The following is a 22,046-nucleotide window of genomic DNA, read 5'->3' on the forward strand; positions in this document are numbered from 1 at the left end:
GCATTTAGAGTGTCATTTCATCATTATTTTTATTGTGTACCTTATAATGTTATTTGTATTCATGATTCTGATTTTTTTTCATGTAGTCATAGGGTAACTCTATACATAGTCATCGTTTAGATTTATTTCATCTATATTTTTTATTGCGTAGGTACTAGGTAGCCGTTCTGAAAAGGGCATCGTATTGTTTTAAGAGAAAACATTTTCCCACCTGAGGATTCTAGGTTTCTTAATTTAATTTCCCCGTCACTAAATCCATGTGAAACCCCACGTCAGACCGCCATATCGCGAGCTCGAAAAAGCAAAAGTAGATTTCCCGCTAACATAGTTATTTCCATATATCGCGCGCGACATCTAAAGCCTACGAGGAATGAACAGCCCCTGAATATTCGAAGATTCGCCAAAGCTCTTGGGACGGCATATTTTCTTACACAAAGGCTCTTCAATATCACGCGCGGCGCTGCTTGTCATGCAAATTTTAACGTGTTTTACAAAATTCTTATGGAACAATGTGGTTAATTAATTCATATTGTTAGCTGATGGTTTTTTATTCTACCTATAGTATTTTGTGTGTGAAACCCTTATTGCTTTAAAAGCGTGTAGATCCTTAATTATATAGAGGTATGTAACGTGATACCTGAAACGGATATAAGTAAATTAAATTGAACGTTAGAAATTTACGCACACGAAAATAAATATTTATTTTCCAATCGCAAATCATCAATTTATGTTTTCATCAGTGCAAACATTTATTTTAGCTTTTTCATTTTATTTAACCATCCAGTAAATTATATAGGGCCTATCATTTTTATACCAAAATAACAAACCCACTTCTATCATCGTTCATTCGTGACTTTGAACATTTTATTTTTATTTACGTTACCATCCATTGTGAACACTCGTAATTTTAACGAACTGACTCCACAAATGATATTCCTCCGTATTGGAAAAATGGATTGTGATTTTTAATTCTGAACTATTTCCTCCAATGCTGGCAGACGGAAATGTACTTCAGCGAAATATACAGCTGGCGGTATTACGTAAGTATTCTTAAGTTATCCTTTTACATATTTGCATTTTTCTACTGTTGCGTTTTACTCTGAATTTGCTGTTTTTTATTTATATTTGAATGACGATTATTAATGACGTTGGAATGGAATTAAAACTTGATATGTTCTTTTACACTCGACATTATTAAAAGGCGCCGTTTATTACTTTTCAACACACTTGGTCATAACAAGCATATTATTGAACCGTTTTTAGGGTTATAGTCAAGAAATTATACCTATACTGGCTTTTTATTACATTGCCGCACTTGTGCGGTGTGTAATAACCAGACTTGTATCATAATGTACTATAATCTAAAATAATACATTACTCGTATTGGGGGACACCTTACACAGATCAACCTAACCTCAAACTAAGCAAAGCTTGTACTATGGGTGCTAGGCGACGATATACTTAGTTATATAGATAAATACATACATATATACATAGAAAACATCCATGACTCAGGATCAAATATCTGTGTTCATCACACAAATAAATGCCCTTACCGGGATTCGAACCCGGGACCGAGGCTTAGCAGTTCACATACACATTTAACAAAAAAGGAAGTCTAGTGGCGATAAATTAAAACACGACCGAATGGAGTGTTTTAAATCGACACGAGTTACGAATTTCCTTTCCACACGTGTATCGTACGACGTTTTTCAGTACAGGTGGCCCTCCGAAGTTTCGACCTACAAGAAATGAACCACTTCTCACACTAGTGCGTAAAAAAAGCAACATCTGTACTGAAATAATCAGAGGGCGGAATTGCTCATGGCAAAAATCAAACGTCAATAGAGTTGGAACGTTAAATTCTATCGACTATCGATTACACTGAAATTATCAGTATATTGTTGAGTTGTTTTCGACGTAAGTACGACAAGGATAATTCTTTATCCATTTGTTGACTGTTTTCCGTTTTGGATTAACCATTTTTTTCAAACGTGAATTAGTTTCAAAAGGACTAGTGACAGAAATGGTAATTGTAATTATATGTCATACAATTTACTTTTAATCTAATCAAAGAGGTCAAAATCAAATGGTCGAATAGCTAATCAAAGAGGTTTAAAGTCAAAGAGGTTAAATGTAAAAGGAGACTGAATTTATCGATAGCTGAAAATGTCGATAAAATTTTACATTCCAACTCTATTGACGTTTGATTTTTGCCATGAGCAATTCCGCCCTCTGGAAATAATACATTACAGTCTCATCGTTCGCGAATTATCTGATCCATCGTTTTATATTTTAGCAAATTTGCCTGTTTCCCTTCAATTATTTTTCCGTTGAAGTTGTACTGGATGGTATAAACTTTGTAATTTGTTTAGCTTTTACATTTCGTTACGAAACTCGTTGTAATTAGATGATGAAGTTTCCTTTCTTTATGTTAATTTGCGAGAAATGTTTTCTGGGCTAAACGATTTTGATGTTTTTTTATGATATTCAAAATGATGTAGACATAATTTTTATCGTTTTTTTGTTGGTTATTTTAGTTACGAACATATCGCTTATTAAGCTTCAGATCAGAGCTAGGCTTTTATTTTATTCAGAACTTAAAATGTAGGCAAAGTAAAAATAATATTTTCGTGTTCCATGATCCGGGCAAGGACAACATCCGCTCGGTGTACCCCTTACATTTTATTAAAGTGTCAAAAGGGCCTCTACGCGTTGGCTTCGGCCCCGCGCACGCCTCCCAAGGTCCGGAACACCATTGTTCCGTGATGGGAAAGACATAGATATTTTCAAACTATTTTTTTAAGCCGATAATGTATCATATATTTATATTGAGTTTAGGATGAATAGAAAATGTCGTATATAAAGTTCTGCACAGTTAATTTCATGGTATTTGTCTGTATTACATTGTGTTTAATCTTATCATTTCACAGTAAAATGAATTTAATAATTACCTTATTCAAATTTTCCTGCCATATTTAACACAACGCCAAAATCAGATTAGAGCAATGAAAAGCTCATCACGCTAATTCTGTTAATGTATACAAATTAGCTGATCAAACGGCAATCCCTTTCGTAACAACCCATTCATTACTGATCACTGGACCTTCAATAAAACCATCAGTATTGTAATGACGCATAGTATGTATTGACAGTCCATTTAGCGTTACGTTTTTTCTATCTGCCGGCCTAGCCGAATGACGAATGACAATCGTTGTCAATCGAAACGCAGTCTGGCTCTGTCGCGCCAATACGGAAGAGCGACAAAGATAGCTACGCTAACGATATTATCGTAGGCCTTTGTTCATTTGGCTACGCACCCTGATGCGAAATTCAATTTCGATCACTTACGCCTGACCAAGTTTATTTTAATTTGCTATGCTGTAACTATGGCTCTTAATTTGAATGTATTTTTAATCTATATTGAATTCGAACGAAATGTTAATCGGATTCGCTAGGGCTTACATAATTGCTTTTTATTGGTCTGTTGAATATATTTTAAGTGTAGTAGAGCTTGAATTTCGGCAGTTTAATTAGTTTGTTCAGTCGGTTTGCACATTGCGGGTAGATTTTATGTTAAGTAGTTCAGTCGTCATTTATTTTTAGGGCTTATGACGTCGTGGAAATCTGAATAGCAATTCCAGTATTCAAAGCGACAGAACGAGTGGAACGTTGGATTAGTTGTTAACATGAAAAACGTTGTTTCGAAGTTAACCCTATGGTAAAAGTTATTCAGTATATTTTGAATTTATAGTATATATAGTAGTATATAGTACAGTATATTTTCAATGTATGTTCAATCAAATCAAAGAAGATCGAGTGTTATAGAGAGTTACTGTCAAAATAAAATGTGTAATCACAGTGCATAGACTGCCATCTTTCGACACAGGCTTATAACTTTTGAACGTCAGATTTGACAATTTGGTCCATATTCTTAGCTTGATGTGTGTTAAAATGTCAAATATTAATACTAGCGCCATTTATTTTTGACGACCGGTCTGGCGCAGTCGGTAGTGACCCTGCCTGCTACGCCGCGGTCCCGGGTTCGAATCCCGGTAAGGGCATTTATTTGTGTGATGAACACAGATATTTGTTCCTGAGTCATGGATGTTTTCTATGTATATAAGTATTTATATATTATATATATCTAAATATATAAAAGAAGAAGCTGACTGACTGACTGACTGACTTACTGACTGACTGACTGACTGACTGACATATCAACGTACAGCCGAAACCGCTGGTCCTAGAGATTTCAAATTTGGCACGTAGGTTTCTTATATAGTGTAGAGGAGCACTAAGAAAGAATTTCCCAAAATTCACCTCCTAAGGGGGTCAAATGGGGGTTCAAAGTTTGTATGGGGAAACAAGATTAGTTTGACTATTTTATTCGAAACTTCACAGGAAGATTCCTTACGACATATGACTGAATACGTGTTTCAGGTTTTTTGAAAATTTAACCCCTAAAAGGGTGAAAAGGGGGTGATAAAGTAAAAAAATCAATATGGGTATCGTTTTTATAGTTTATCGGGTCGCTGATCACGATAAATACAACGTTTTTAAAATCTAACGAGGCGGAAGTGAAATACCTTCTCCCCTGTTGTGGTGTAATGGGGTTTAAATATCAAAAAAATATATAAATAAAAGAAGATATTGACTGACTGACTGACATATCAACGCACAGCCGAAACCGCTGGTCCTAGAGATGTCGAATTTGGCACGTAGGTTCCTTATATAGTGTAGAGGAGCACTAAGAAAGGATTTTTCAAAATTCGTCTCCTAAGGGGGTTAAATGGGGGTTCAAAGTTTGTATGGGGAAACAATGTTAGTTTCACTGTTTTATTCGAAACTTCACAAGAGGGATCCTAAAAACATATGACTAAAGACGTGTTTCAGGTTTTTTGAAATCTAACCCCTGAAAGGGTGAAAAGGGGGTGATAAAGTCCAAAAACTAATATGGGTATCGTTTTTACGGTTTATTGGGTCGCTGATCACGATAAATACAACGTTTTTAAAATCTAACGAAGCGGAAGTGAAATACCTTCTCCCCTGTTGTAGTGCAATGGGGTTTAAATATCAAAAAATATATAAAAGAAGAAACTGACTGCCTGACTAACTGACATAATATATCAACACACAGCCGAAACATAGGTTCCTTATATGGCGTAGAGAAGCACTAAGAAAGGATTTTTCAAAATTCTCCTCTTAAAAGGGTGAAATGGGGGTTCAAAGTTTGTATGGGGAAACAAGATTAGTTTGACTATTTTATTCGAAACTTCATAGGAGGATTCCTAAAGACATATGACTAAATACATTTTTCAGGTTTTTTGAAAATTTTACCCCTAAAGGGGTGAAAAGGGGGTAAAGTCAAAAACACAATATGGGTATCGTTTTTATGGTTTATCGGGTCGCTGAACACGATAAATAGGTACAACGATTTTAAAATCTAATGAGGTGGAAAAGAAATTTTCTCCCCTGTTGTTGTGCAATGGGGTTAAAATATCCAAAATAGCCATTAGTTGCATATATGTATATTATGTATATATCTTTATAATTATTAAGTTGACTTAGTTTAATTTAGATTAGTTTTTAATTTAATTGTATTTTATTTGTCTTAAGTTAACTACTAATATGTACTTTTTATGTTAATTTTGTTAATAAGTTATAGAATAAAATAAAATATGGTACTTACTTAAATAAAATATAACATAATCCAAAATAGCCATAAGTATAGGTTTAGTTTTTATCTTTACTTCTGGTTCAAGAGATTTCAAATTGACACGGAAGTTCCTTAGAGGACCACTAAGAAAGGATTTTTCAAAGTTCACCTCCTAGCATGATAATTTGACAGGGACAGGGACAGGGACAGGTACAGGGACAGGAACGGGATAGGGTTAGGGTTAGGGTTAGGGTTAGGGATAGGGATAGGGATAGGGATAGGGATAGGGATAGGGATAGGGATAGGGTTAGGGTTAGGGATAGGGATAGGGATAGGGATAGGGATAGGGATAGGGATAGGGATAGGGATAGGGATAGGGATAGGGATAGGGATAGGGATAGGGATAGGGATAGGGATTGGGATTGGGATTGGGATTGGGATTGGGATTGGGGTTGGGGTTGGGGTTGGGGTTGGGGTTGGGGTTGGGGTTGGGGTTGGGGTTGGGGTTGGGGTTGGGGTTGGGGTTGGGGTTGGGGTTGGGGTTGGGATTGGGATTGGGATTGGGATTGGGGTAGGGGTAGGGGTAGGGGTAGGGGTAGGGATAGGGATAGGGATAGGGATAGGGATAGGGATAGGGATAGGGATAGGGATAGGGATAGGGATAGGGATAGGGATAGGGATAGGGATAGGGATAGGGATAGGGATAGGGATAGGGATAGGGATAGGGATAGGGATAGGGATAGGGATAGGGATAGGGATAGGGATAGGGATAGGGATAGGGATAGGGATAGGGATAGGGATAGGGGACGGGGACGGGGATAAGAATAGGGATTGGGGTCGGACTAATCGGTGGGTAATCGATATCTAGGCAGTGTAAAATGCAGGTGGCTCAGTGCGAAGGGATTAGTAAGTAGGCATCGGCGAGTATCCTGCATCCGTAATAACTATTACATTCAATGTGCTGTAAGAAGATCGTTGTTTGCTTGCCTTTTTAACCGACTTCAAAAAAGGAGGAGGTTCTCAATTCGATTGAATTTTTTTTTTTGTATGTATGTTACTCGATATCTCCGAGGATTGTGGAGCGATTTTCAAATATTTTTTTTTGATCGAACGGGTATAACTCAGAGATGGTCCCATTGGTACCAAGTCGGGGTCTGATGATGGGATCTTGGAGAAATCGAGGGAACTCTTCAAATGTTATAGGCACATGTAATGTTCTTAGTATATTTTTTAAAGGTACACCAGTATTTACGCCTCATCATCATCATTCCCTTGCCTTTTCCCATTATTTGGGGCCGACCCCAAATAATGCGCCTGCGCCGACGCAGCAGATCATCTTCCTCCATTTAAGTCCGATAGTCATACTGCAAAAGGTTTTGGCATTTAGTTTTTACAACCGGCCGCCCGCCTGACGTCAACCCTCCAGTAACCAGTATTTACGCCTGATGGTAATAATTTTATGTGGCTGAGCTGATGATGGAAGGTCAACTCCTCAACGGTTAGGAGTTAAAGGATAATTCTTTCACTACTGTACATATATATTCGGACTGATACAATTAATATCACTAGGAACCACTAAAAATCAACAAATAAATTAACTTTTTAACAAAAAATAAAACCGCCTTCAAAAAAAGCGTGTTACAAAACACGGAGAAACTAAAAAGCCAAAAATAATAAACCTTCGAATTCAGATTTCTTATCGGATTGCAATAATCTAAACATCCAAATTATAAACAAATCAATTATTTTTGGAGTCGGGGCCAGCCTGCGTATGGTTGGGTGGGGCAAACAGGAAATAGCAAGGCGACGAACAGGTCTGGTACCGACTACAAAAATAATTGATTTTTTTATAATTTGGATGTTTAGATTATTGCAATCCGATAAGAAATCTGAATTCGAAGGTTTATTATTTTTGGCTTTTTAGTTTCTCCGTGTTTTGTAACACGCTTTTTTTGAAGGCGGTTTTATTTTTTATATGTTTACGTTTGCAATAAGTACCTATAAGCAAAATGGAAAAAATTGTAAGCGATAATGCAAGGAAGTACTTTTTACCCTACCGACCATAGCGTCGAGATACTGGTTATGTGGGTTGTATGAAGTTTCCCCAGTATAAATATTTATATAGGTAAAATACAAACATATTCGTACCTACTACCTACGCTGTGGTCGCTGTGTAACAATTCTACAATAATTGCAAGAATTTCTTTTAAAACAATAGTAATATGTGTAAGGTACAGTCAGCCAAAAAAGTGGTTTACCACTTTTCGATCAATAGAGTATAAGAATACTTTTATTACGCGGGCGAAGCCGCGGGTAAAAGCTAGTCGTATTTATATGAGCAGAGTATGACCCGGTCTCCCGTTATGACATATTGTGATATGTGAAACGAAATAATCGGCGATAAAACGATTATAATTATAACCCTCTAACAGCCAACAATGCAACACAGTTTAATCTAATTACCAAACATTCCCAATTCGGTTTTTAACGGCAACCCGTGCGTTAAACTAACTCCCTAATAAGCTCCATAAAGCCGTCGTAAAGCAACCGAGTTACGGTTGCCGTAAACCAACTAATTCGCGAAAACACGGGGCTGGTTCTGATCCAACAATTATCCATACTAATATTATAAATTGAAAAGTGTGTGTGTCTGTTTTTTTGTCCGTCTTTCACGGAAAAACGAAGCGACTAATTAACTTAATTTTTTAAGTGGAGATAGTTGAAGGGATGGAGAGTGTAGACTGCTTTTTGTCTCTTTCTAACGCGAGCGAAGCCGCGGGAAAATGCTAGTTATTAATAAATATGTGTCTATCCTTGTTCCACTAGCAGGGATAAGAGAAGAGAAGTGCGAGATTATGACGCCGCGACTCAGTTTTTACGCCATTAACGCGTTCACGGCTAGTGACTTCATCTGTCATGGGCTAAAGGAAACAAACACTACGCGTATGCTATAGCAGCCGTGTCCTCGAATATGTTAACACAGTCGCCGTCAAATATCGGAACTGCCAAAGCTCTCACAAATATCGGAACACGCTTCTAGTCTTCTAAGTCTTTGGCAGCTTCGATACCTATATCTGATGACGACTGTACACTTAGAAAAAGACGTGTGATCTATCTATATCCCGCCCTGCCGCCTATTTGATACCCGTTATCTCGGGGACGCAAGGCTGTTCAGTTCTCTCCCAGTGAGCTGCTTTCGGAGGCCCCATACTCTATACTCACTGGATTTAGCTTGCTCATTTAGGTACTTATACAGTGGACTGTGCTCTGAAGCATTGTTTCTCAATTAGCGGCTGCTTTCGCTCTTGAACCGCTCGCCTTCGTCAGGGCGTTCAACGGTCATCCTCATCTAGTCTTGTATTAGTGGAATTAGTCGGCTCAACCGCTCCTGATACAGCGTTGCAAGAATCATCCGCCAGCGTTGCAAGAATCATGCTGTTGCTAAAATTATTATGGACGCGCACGATTCGCGTACGTGGAGGAGCTCCTTGTCGAGGTTTTCTAAGGGCTCGCAGTATCATCAAGTTTACTACCGATATCTTAAAAGCAATCCATATCAAATTGTTGTATCAGAGTCAGCCTCCAGCACAACAATGAAAAACCGTAAAATTCTTGGCGCGTTTCGTGCCCGGGACCGTTATCGTATTTCATACGTGGCGAAATAATGACTTCATGAAACGCTCCAAACTTGCTAAAATGACTGGGATACTTATGCTGTGCTTTATAAAAGTCCATTCTAGTGCTCATTATCATAAATATCTTCGTCGGTTTTTAAATTGTGTGTTAAATTTTGTATGATACAATGTTGGCGGAGTATAGTTTATTGATTTTTAGGGTTCCGTACCTCAAAAGGAAAAAACGGAACCCTTATAGGATCACTTTGTTGTCCGTCTGTCCGTCCGTCCGTCTGTCAAGACCCTTTTTCTCAGGAACGCGTGGAGGTATGAAGCTGAAATTTATATCAATTACTCAGGTCTACTGTCCCTTGAAGCTGTGAAAAAATCAAACTTCTAAGCCAACGCAATCAAAAGATTCAGCCGTTTATGCCGCAAATTTTCGACACTTGCAAGGGAATCAAAACCTACAGGGTGCTTCCCGTGAACTCAGAATCTTGAAATTTGGTACGAAGCAACGTCTTATAGCATAGATAAAGGAAAAATTACGAAAACCATAAATTTTTAGTTACATCACATAATATATTTTTTTTAATAATTTTAACCTTACTACCCATTTCCTCATAAACGCGTAGAGGTATTAAATTGAAATTCATACCAAATACTCAGGTCTATAATACCTTTAAGCTGTAACAAAATCAAACTTCTATGTCAACGCAATCAAAAGAAACAGCAATTTAAGCTGCATATTTTGAAACTCGCAAGTACTCGCAAGGGAATCAAAACCTAAAGGGTACTTCCAGTCGACCTAGAATCTTGAAATTTGGCATGAAGCAACGTTTTATAGCACACATAAAGGAAAAATTCCGAAAACCTTAAATTTTTAGTTACATTACAAAATATATATTTTTTAATAAATATAAACTTATTACTTTTTTCCTCATGAACGCGTAGAGCTATCAAGTTGAAATTCATATCAAATGCAGGTTTGTACGGAACCCTCGGTGCGCGAGTCCGACTCGCACTTGGCCGGTTTTTTGCAACTCTTCCTGGTAATATATCATGATAGTACCGTACCTTCTCTATTTTAGCCATCCCTTATTATCTTTGCATACAAAATCCTATTTTACTTAGAGATTTTTTTTTTGTAGATGTCCTCAAGTTTAATGCATTAAAATGAGGGCCAAATGAGGGCCTATAAATGAGAAAAGAGACGTCAAAAAAGCTTCTATACTCGTAAATATATTTTAGTGGCCTAATTGTACGGTACGAGAGTGAAAAGCTTAATTATATCACTATTGTATACAATACTTTTTCTATGAGTCATCATCTTCATCATCAATGGACGAAAAATATCATCATTCAAGTTAAAATTAATGTTAATGGCGTCGTTCACCGTTGTATCAACAATTCAACATCGAATTACTGTGCAACAAATTGTTTGTAATAACCGTCTGTGATTGGTCGATAACGGGATAGATAAAAAAAATGTGTTTCAGATGTATAAAAAATTGCCAGGTATCTCAATCAACTTTTTCTTGCCTGTTATTGCCATGGTTACAGTCCCCTGAGTCACGCTAGTTTTATGCAAAATTATGCTACTGAGATTATGCAAGCATGCATGTAGTCCACGTTTGTTGGTGGCAAATTAAGGAAAGCGCTTGTTAATACCAGAAAAATGCATGTTTGCATAGTTTAAGTAGCATAATTTTGCATAAAACCAGCGTGACTCAGGGGACCGTAACCATGGCAATAACAGGCAAGAAAAAGTAGATTCACCCATAGAACTTGTATGAAGTTCTATTTTTGAATTTTGTTCAGTTAACGAAAGTGAAGTGTAATGAAATATTATACTTGACTAAGTGTCAAAGACTATCCAACACCGAAAAGTCAGCACGTATAGTTTAGTCTGTGGTATCCTAATTGACAGATTAAAGTCGACGAGTAGAAACATATTATTAAGTCCTAAAAGTAACTTTGTCTGTAATTTCGTTCGCATACAATTCATAAAAACGCTGCATTTTTTTAAATCTTTCCCTTAATTGAAATGATGCGACGAAAATACTATATTATGGGCATTAAACATAAACAAAAGAATTATTTTATCCAACGAGACAAATTATTTATAATAAATCATAGGTTCATGATCATATTACGCTGACTGCGTTCGGTCGTAAAGCCAATATCCTTAATAGTGTTTTATAATAATATATGAGCATTAAAATGTTAATTTCGCCTTAATGAAAGTGGGTTTAGTACGGTGCGTGCGTAAACAGGGATTATGGCGGAGTCACTTTTTACTGCCTCGCCCTGGTTCTCACTTACACTTGATGAAACTGGATGTATTCTGAGGGCTTATGAGATGTGTTCGAACGGTTTGCGCTTTATAAATAAAACAATATTTTAAATGTATTTTATACAAAAGCATTAGTAGATATCGGTGGATACATTGCAAGAGAGCCTTTCGCATTACTTCGAAGTGACGCGTAGGCGAAATTTTGGCGCCACTGTCGATGTTTTTGATTGGCTCGTATATGCGCCCCTCATTGGTTTTCTGTCTGCATCTCCAGTCGGCTATACAATACTTATTAATTATTATACATACAAACTATACTGACAAACTAATTCGAGTGTTACAATATCTTACTTTCCTTTTTTATGATATTAAAAGGATAAATACTTGCTGCAATAAAATAAGGTTTAAAATACACTTACAATTTACCCACCCCACCAGCTAAAATTACCCTCTGGCGTACATTAAATTTGGAATTTTAGAGCAAAGTATTCCCATCCGTACTTTTTCAAAAACGAGTTGATAATCTCTTTACTAACTGAAACTCAATTGGAGCGGAGCAGTACCCACAATACCGCATGTTCTAATTCGTAGCCGAGTTGCTTGAATTGCTCGACTCTTAATGAACCGACTCGCCCGCAAATAGGTAGGTACGCAAGCTGCGTTTGATGGTGAGGACAGTTACTGTACTAGTCAGTAACTTGTTACAAAGGTAAAATAGTATATTACGCTATAAGCGCGGAAATAGGGAATTTGAAACGAGTGGCGATACATTAAAACAAGTCCTAAGGCAGTTACATGTTACCTCTTTGTAAGTGTCACGTACAACGTTTTACAGTACATATGGCCTTTCAAAATTTCGACATAGGCGAGTTAAGTACTACTTTGCGCACTAGTGTGGAATAGAAGCATCATGTAAAAGGCTTTCTTCTTCATCCGTGTAGGTACTGAAGTAAAAAATGATCGTCTTGTTCAATTGAGTGCCATTATCTAAATTGACAATAGGGCATTTTCAAAAATTGGGACCCAAAAATTAGTGAAAGTTGTTAACAAAAATTAACTCGATGTCAGTTTCAATAAAAAGTCATGAAATTGCAATAAAATTTTTGCTTTTGTATTAATTACATAAAGTATAAGCAATAATCTACATTTAGAAAATGAAAAATGTTGGTTTTTAGACCAATTTTATTGTTATTTATCGCCACAAAACTGATATCGAGTTAATTTTTGTTAACAACTGTAACTAAATTTGGGTCCCAATTTCTGAAAATGTCCAATAATATGGCCAATCTTTATTTCAAACCTTCAATTTAATATATTCATTTTCTAGGTTCCAACCCTAGAAAGCAATGAATCATGTTGGAGTAAACTAGCTATATCTACTACTTTATAGTCTTGTTTTGTCCCCTGCGGATTACAAATCTCGAAATTCGAAGTTACCTACCTACTTTGTAGTTTTATTGGAAACCAATCCAGGAACTCGACTCAAATTTAACTGCTTTTGAAGCAGGCACGGACCGCTTGCTTTGTGGCAAGCTTTAATGTGACAGGAAGCACTTTAACCTTTCGAGTATCTTTCCTGTTTAGCAAGGATGATTTAAAGGATGACAATTTTCATAGGTATTAAGAATCCTACCTCCATTTGCTAGTGCCTCCTCTTAAATATATCATTACTGAGCATTTCTTTTTTTTTGCCTCTTTTATGAAGTGTGATATTTTTGAAAAAAAAAAAGCTATTTCTACTCAGAATTACTAGCTTTTTCAATCCTAGTAGTTAAAAAAATTGTCCCACACGATTTTTTCTTATTTTGTTACCATTTTCCGTACATGTTGTATGGGGTAACAAAAGAGGAAAGTAAAAAAAAATGTATGGAAATTCTGGGACACTTTTTGTCTCCCAGTGAGATTGAAAGTACACGTGATTCTGAGTACAATTGACCTAAAATTCCCTAAAACAATCAAAATTTTTTTATTGGCAAAAAAAAGAAATGCTATGAGGCTTACAAATTTATTTTTGTCAAAATGTGTATTGAAGTGACATCATGAATCATCATCATCACCCTCCTTGCGTTATCCCGGCATTTGCCAGTGACATCATGATATTAAAATAAATAAATATGTCATTTGTTCTTAAAATAAATTAACAACATGCAAACATATTGGTGAAAATATGATTTTTGCCACTTCCAATCTGCAAGACACCATCTATCATTCAGGGGTACACTTTTTATATGACTGTCTCAGTCCCGGTATATGTCCTTGTTGCTTAGTAACTAAATCAGTCCAAACGCTCCTTCACTCCTTTGGTGTATTCGTTTTAACGACAGGCTTACGCCGCGCAACTAAACCGGGTATTATAATGTGTCCAAAAGTTCCGGGAAACTTTTCTATCCGGAGATTGGGCCAAAGGGCACGGATTAATTGGATGCTATGTGCAAAGTTGAACCAAAAGGATTTAGATATATTCCGCTAGCTTTCCGAGATTAAATTTGACACTTACATTATACTGTGTCATTATTTTTCTTGGCATCTATTGCCAGAATAAAAGTGATTTAATTTGTGTATAAAAATTGTATTTCCAAATTATTATTTAATTCCATTAATGAATTATTATTTATTAGTATTAATTAAATAAAACCTAAAAATGAAAACGTTTATAAATTAATTAAATTAAAATTTATACTTGTCATCTATTGCCATATTATAAAAGTGATTTAATTTGTGTATAAAAATTGTATTTCCAAATTGTGGCTGAAAGAAATAATGGGAATTTGTTAATCATATTAATATTGATTACCTAACTATTCTTAAGAGATAGTAAGGCAATAATTCTTACACTTGATTAATGATGGATGGAAGGTAAATGCCTTCTTTTCATATAAATCGAAAGAAAATCAAGGACTAATTGTTGGTCCTTCTTACAGTAGCTATTATAGTTCGTTACTGTGATTTAATAAATAATGACACCTTGCACAGATCAACTTAGCCCCAAACTAAGCAAAGCTATGGGTGCTAAGCGACGATATACATACTTATAAAGATATAGAAAACATCAATGACTCAGGAACAAATATCTGTGCTCGTCACACAAATAAATGCCCTTACCGGGATTCGAACCCAGGACCAGCTCAGCAGGCAGGGTCACTACCGACTGAGTCAGACCAGTTGTCGTGTTTTATCATTACAGTAGTTAGTTATTACTTAATTCATCTGACCACAACAACGTTGTCGTGTTTTATCATTACAGTAGTTAGTTATTACTTAATTCATCTGTACATTGAGTTAAGCATCTTTCTCCACCATAATACAGAAATTAAATGTACAAACCAAGTAGGTATTCTAGTTAAAATATCCATTTTACGAAAAATTTCGACATTCTTATGACTGTACAGAAAAATAATAGTCTAACTAATATCCCACGTTGCGTAGAAACACAAAGTTATACTGGTTTCAATAATAGAAAAGCTACAAAAAGTCTGTAAGCTATACTAACACACTTTTGATTTGTTTGCGTATAACTCTGAATGACTTTTGATCCACACGAGTTTCATTTATATACGCTTCTACGACCTACTTTGAAATATAATTTTAAATGGAACTTGAGGGATGCCAATTTCAATACGTCAGTGACGTTTGAAGGGGAAATATTTCCTTAGATTCGCGAATGTAATATTTTAGCATAACCTTTGCCCTTGTTAAAATTCTTGATAATATGTGTTTACCTCGTACCTACTTATTTATACTTTTAAACATCGTGAAGAAACAGGACTAATTCCAATAAGGTCTAGTTTACCCTTCGGGTCGGAAGGTCAGATGGCAGTCGCTTTCGTATAAACTAGTGCCTACGCCAAATCTTGGGATTAGTTGTCAAAGCGAACCCCAGGCTCCCACGAGCTGTGGCAAATGCTGGGATAACGCAATGAGGATGATGATGACCTACTTATTTATACTTTTACCGTATTTGATTAAAATAAGTATTTCTAGTTTGCGTGGAAAGATAATTAATTCATTTTAACTTTTTTTTCTTAGTGTAATTTTGTAACGGAATATGAAGAAAGACTATATTTTGTTCTGATAATAGGACCTGATATATCATTGACATTCTTGAATCTTATAACTGACTAACTATTGTAACATGACAGACGTTTTGAAAAAATGGCAATGATTCGTTCATTCCTTTTGATTTTTAATATAAGTGTAATAAATTTTCGTCTCTGTTTTCTATATAGGTACGTGTTTTCTATGTACGCCGTGGTAGTTAGATTTTTTTCTGTTTTGTTTTCTAAAACCCCATTTTTCCCCAGGGCGAAGCGCCGGACACCGAAATCGGTCGCGTCTACGTGTTGGACCCGGATGACTGGGACTTACCGGACAAGAGGTTCATGTGGCTGCCTTCCTACGAACAGAGAAGCCCATACTTCGACGTCCATAGCAATACGGGAATGATCACTATGAAGACCGGGACGCCAAACGGCACTTATATGCTGAAGTTTAACGTAAGTATAAAGATTTTCTATGGGTTAGTATTAGTATAGCATTGTTTAGACACGGGACTTACCGGACAAGAGATTCGTGGGGCTGCCTTCATACGAATAGAGGAGCCCGTACTTCGATGTATGCTGAAGTTTAACGTACGAGTAAGTAAAGTTTTTGTGACTAAGGGCCAGTTGTATTGACCACTGTTAGCGAACACTAAATTCGGTAGCGGACGGTTTAGTGCAACCTACCAGTAGTATTTTTCTTAAGATCGAAGCAAACATCTTTGATTGACCTCACAAGAAGGTTAAGAAAGGACGTCAAATAGATCTACAAATTGAAAAAGTTAGGTTACGTACCTCGGAAACACTTGGGAAACATTTTTTATAAAGTACATGTATAGTTTAGCAAACATTAGGCTTTTAGAGGTAAATTATCAAAATTTTTTGGACACATTTTTTCTATTTTCTCGTAAACGAAAAATGACGACAGTACGGTGCGTTGAAGTTTCGCGTGACGTCACGCCTAGGTACAATTTTTACATAAATAAAAATGACGTCACAAGCCCCCACTCCGTAAATTTGATGCTTTGTATCTTTGTATTTTTTCATTAATTAGATAAAGCAAAAAATATGTGTTCAATATTTTTGGACGATCTAACTGACGGACTAAACAGAATGCCATTATTTTTGTGTTCGTCATCCCTATTACTTTACCTCCTTAAGTCCTTACATTTATACGACGAAATTGATTTAAGCATACATTAAAAATATAATTACGAATCGGCTTCATCCAAGCCAATAAGTATTTTGATATCCGATAGTTTAACCGACTTAGGGCCGGTTGCACCAAACCGTCTGGCACCGTTAAAGCGTTCGTTAAAATTTATTGTATGGGAAGTTCCATAGATGTCTTCTGCGTGACGATGATGTGTCTGTCAAATGTAATTGATGCAACTGGCCCTTAATGACATCCTTAATAACTGGAGGTTAACCCTTTGACTACAAGTCGTCAACTTTTCGCTAAATCTCGTTGTCCATTACTAGAAGGTTCACAATGACGCACCGCATACCAGTGGCATTCAAAGGGTTAATCTCTCAGCTTGACGCAGTGCAGTACATAGGCAATCCTATACCAAACCTGACCTAACCCAGGTTTGTTAATTTCCACATCCCGTCTTGTGCCTACTACCAATTTACTCGGCCTAGCCCGGAGCTACGTGTAACTGTGGAATGGGTGAAACTATCCGAAATAATAGACACTGCTGCGTTCCTGAATTTCACGCTGAAAGAAATGGAGGTGAATTCAAAACTGTTGGTCGAGATGAAGACCCGTTTTAGTGAATAATAAATCAAATAATAATAAATACCCTTTAGAACAACTTGCCTTGTCGCGCGTGAGTCCATACATCAAGCGCGACTTCAAGTAGGGACTCGCGCGCTACAAGGCAAGTTGTGCTAGAGGGGCATATCTGCAATATTATTACTATGCTTAGGATTTTTTATCGCATATCGTGGTCTAAAATCCGTGGAGTCGCCATATGAAAAATTTTCGAAGTCGAAGTCCAACAGTATGATGTCATATTAAATATTTATACATACTGTCACATTGTTACTGAGTTCATTTTAATCGAACTTAGTTAATTTTAACAAAAAAAGTTATTATAAATAAATTTTATGATAATTCTATTTTAATAATGTTGTAAGTTATAGGTATAAATCGGACGTAGTTAATTTTATCTTAATAGTATTTTTTTAGTATTGTTATATAGGATTATGATAAAATTTACTAATAATATAAAAGAAATTTAATATACATGAAATGAACTCAGTGACGATGTGACAGTATGTATACATAATGTTGTTGTGTGTCGTTGGCGTACGTGCCGTCACTAAACTTAGATGTAGTCAGGTCCTCACAGAAAACCAGCGCTGCGGGTTGCCGCGGCATTATGCTGAGTGAGGGTCCTATTTAGCGTTCATTGTATGTTTTGTTTGCATGCCTTCTTTTTGTGTGTACTATGGTGTGACGTTAAATAAATGAATTCTTTTCTATTTTATTCTAATACATATTTATATCGTCACTACTTTTAAAAAAACTTGTATATTTAGTAAGTATGTATGGAATGCATATAGACTTCACTTTGACAGCGTGTAGAGATTTTTTAAAAGTAGTGACGATTTTAATGACATCATACGAACTTTGACTTTTTTTCGTATGGCGACTCCAAGGATTTTAGAATCACGGTATGCGATAAAAGTTCTAGGCCTAATTATTACTGAAACGTTTACATAAAATTAAAAAAGAAAGCGTATATACTTCGATCAATGAGATCTTTTATGCAATTACCCGTTTATGCTTGACCATTTGTCTTCGCTTTTGCGACCATCAATCTCCATGTGGCTGATGAGTTAATTGGTCTTTTTGAATTTCTTTGGTTCCACATAGCCTTCCCAAGTCCTTCTATCTTTGTTTGGTGAGTGTGTGCTTACTATTAAGTAGTTAATTCTTGATCAGCCGTCGTAGCACACTTTATAGTGTGATAAACACAGAACTTTATTTATATAGAAGAAACAAGTTCATCGTATGCGTCCCGTGTCGGACTTTGTACAAATACCTTGCGAAAAATATGTCTCAGGCCAGATTGTTCATAATTTTTGTGTTGTTGCAATTGAATATCACGTAACGAGGCATTTTTTATGTTTTGATTGACTTAAACTACAAAAATTGACATTACATTTTTAATGGGGTGGCAACGCGCGATTAAAGACGGACAACTTCATTAAATGAACAGCAGTGAATTTTGACACGCTAAGTAGATACGTTTGACACTGTTTGATAAAACTTGCAGGCGTCCATAGGACTTACAAGTGACCGCTTTGCATCAGGCGGGCCGTATACTTGTTTGCCACCGACGTAGTATATAAACATGTCTTCAACCAACCAGAATTCCTTTTGAAACGTCCATTGCTCTAATGGTTTCCATTTAATATCTATTTCCCATCGCGTTCTCTATGTTAAGGCCAATTCTATTTAGACAGTTTGATATGGTTTTGATTTTATTGTCACGATTTCAAAGCAATCAGCATTCGGTAAGGCTTGAATTTATTGGGCGAGCACTGAGATGGCTACAGGACTCGAAATGGAAATTAAAAGATGAAGATAGTATTAAACATTATCATCATCCTCCTTGCGTTATCCCGGCAGTTGCCACGGCTCAAGGGAGCCTGGGGTCCGCTTTGACAACTAATCCCAAGATTTGGTGTAGGCACTAGTTTATACGAAAGCGACTGCCATCTGACCTTCCAACCCGAAGGGTAAACTAGAACTTATTGGAATTAGTCCGGTTTCCTCACGATGTTTTCCTTCACCGAAAATCGACTGGCAAATATCGCAAATAAATTCCGAAAAACTCATTGGTGCCAGCCGGGGTTCGACTAGTATTAAAGTATAGTATTAAAAATTATATGTATTATAAAATTCCAAGGGATATACACTTCCAACACCAACTTTTTCAAAATTCGTAGCGATTTTTAGATGTTGCCGCTACACTAAATTGAAAAAAAAAAAAACCGGCCAAGAGCGTGTCGGGCCACGCTCAGTGTAGGGTTCCGTAGTTTTCCGTATTTTTCTCAAAAACTACTGAACCTATCAAGTTCAAAACAATTTTCCTAGAAAGTCTTTATCACATTTGTGATTTTTTTCATATTTTTTAAACATATGGTTCAAAAGTTAGAGGGGGGGGGACGCACTTTTTTTTCCTTTAGGAGCGATTATTTCCGAAAATATTAATATTATCAAAAAACGATCTTAGTAAACCCTTATTCATTTTTAAATACCTATCCAACAATATATCACACGTTGGGGTTAGAATGAAAAAAAAATATCAGCCCCCACTTTACATGTAGGGGGGGTACCCTAAAAAAACATGTTTTTCCATTTTTTATTTTTGCACTTTGTTGGCGTGATTGATATACATATTGGTACCAAATTTCAGCTTTCTAGTGCTAACGGTTACTGAGATTATCCGCGGACGGACGGACGGACGGACGGACAGACGGACGGACAGACAGACATGGCGAAACTATAAGGGTTCCTAGTTGACTACGGAACCCTAAAAAAGACACTAAGATCGGGCCTATTTCATGGTTACTATTTCAATAGCTATAAACATGAAAATGGTTATTTTTGATTCGAAATGATACCCACTTACCTGACCAAGCATCGATAATTCCATACACGTCCCGTCGTCTGCTCAGTGCTTACGTTACTATATAGGACTTGAACTCGCTGCACTTCAGAATTGGCCTATTTGTTTGTGAAACGGTTTAAACCTGAAACTGAGTATGACGACATGCCATTCAGCCCTGAAGACAGTAGCTTGCCTTTGAACCACCATTTGATTAGTTCTCTTGCAACTGGGGAAGCACAAAGATCTGCACAAGATGCTATGCACAGATTGCTGAATTCTGAATAGAGATACATTTGATTTAAAAACGCGGTAGTTGCAGAATAGTCAGTAATAAAGTTCACATTCATTTCATAAGAAATGCATTTTAACATTTATGTAATACTATCTTTTGCCCGCGGCTGCGCTCGCATTAGAAAGAGACAAGAAGTAGCCTCTGTCACTCTCCAACCCTTCAGCTATCTCCACTTAAAAAAATCACTCGGATTCGTCGCTCCGTTTTGCCGTGCAAGACGGACAAATAAACAGACACACACACTTTCCCATTTATAATATTACGCCGTAGCTTGCGTGGGCGACGGTCGCGCGATGGTCGCGCGACGGCGATGCGACGCATACGAAATCAAACCTTATCGATATGGAAGTATAAGACGCGACGACCGTCGCCCACCCACGACACGGCGTTAGTATACGGATAAAGGAACGAGTACTTATTTAGTAACATCATAAAACCGAAAAAAATAAGTCGTCATAGGTGACAACCAAATCTCAAATCACTACTTTTAGGGTCGGTTGCACCAAACCGCCTGTCACCGTTAAAGCATTCGTTAAATTTTATTGTATGGGAAGTTCCATAGACCTCTGCTGTGTAACGATAATGTGTCTGCCAAATGTGGTTGATGCAACTGGCCCTTAGTTTGTTTTAATTACTACTTAATACAAATTTAATGCAGAAGCATCTACCAGTAATATATTAAACATACATTTTGTACAATTAATCGCGCCCTCTAGCAAAGAGTTCAATTGAGTTCACGATCCGCCGTGTATTGTAGTTTTATCTCTTTCGTTTTGGTGTGACGAAGAGAGTTGCTTATCGTTCGCCAATTCGCGTTAACGATACTCTCAGTTAAATGACCAGTTCAGGCCCCGTAGCCGAATAGCATTTCTGCGACGCGAAACGAAAACAAAACGCCGCGAAAGGTAGTCTGGCTCTGTCGCGCCAATACGCAAGAGCGAGAGATATAGATATCTGCAAGCGTTTCGTTTCGTGAGCGTTTGTGTATTCGGCTACGCACGCAGGTGTACCTGATGACATTTATGATCTTGCTTGTTTAAGAAGTACTTACAACTAATTCCTTATTATTTTCTCACGATCCCCCTTTGCCCGTAAAGAAGTACAAATAACTAATTCCATATTTTTTTTCTAACCAGGTGACAGAACAGAATGAGCCTATCGTCCCCTTCCATTGGGTGGAGGCCACGGTCAATGTGACCATCAAGGAGATACCTGAAGAAGCCGTGGACAAATCCGGTTCCATCCGGTTCATTAACGTCACTGCTGAGGAGTTCATCGTGGACGAGGGTGATGTAAGTATCTTTTCCCCTCACTTGCTCGGAAACACGTGTTTTACTCTTCAATGCCATCAGGTAAAGACGCATTTTATCCACTAGTGGATAAAGTAATTTGACCTTGAATTTAGTAAAATTTTCTACGTTAAAATTGATAAAAGTGTGTGAATCTAGTGATGAAGATGATTTACCACCTGTGGAACTACTGGAAGCAGCGATAAACGTATTTTTTTCGTTGTATTTTCC

At 36.9% G+C, this 22,046-nt stretch overlaps 1 protein-coding gene across 1 annotated transcript in view; it reads left to right on the plus strand.

The window, feature by feature from the left end:
• LOC125225513 (DE-cadherin) overlaps nucleotides 1–22,046 on the plus strand; it is a 475,716-nt gene that overhangs the window by 410,780 nt on the left and 42,890 nt on the right. The window contains exons 15-16 of the mRNA XM_048129267.1: nucleotides 15,871–16,062; nucleotides 21,663–21,818. Coding sequence (XP_047985224.1) covers nucleotides 15,871–16,062; nucleotides 21,663–21,818 — 348 coding nt within the window. The remainder of the gene's footprint in view (nucleotides 1–15,870; nucleotides 16,063–21,662; nucleotides 21,819–22,046) is intronic.

The sequence above is a fragment of the Leguminivora glycinivorella genome, chromosome 1, assembly GCF_023078275.1.
Source record: "Leguminivora glycinivorella isolate SPB_JAAS2020 chromosome 1, LegGlyc_1.1, whole genome shotgun sequence".
Lineage (NCBI taxonomy): Eukaryota > Metazoa > Arthropoda > Insecta > Lepidoptera > Tortricidae > Leguminivora > Leguminivora glycinivorella.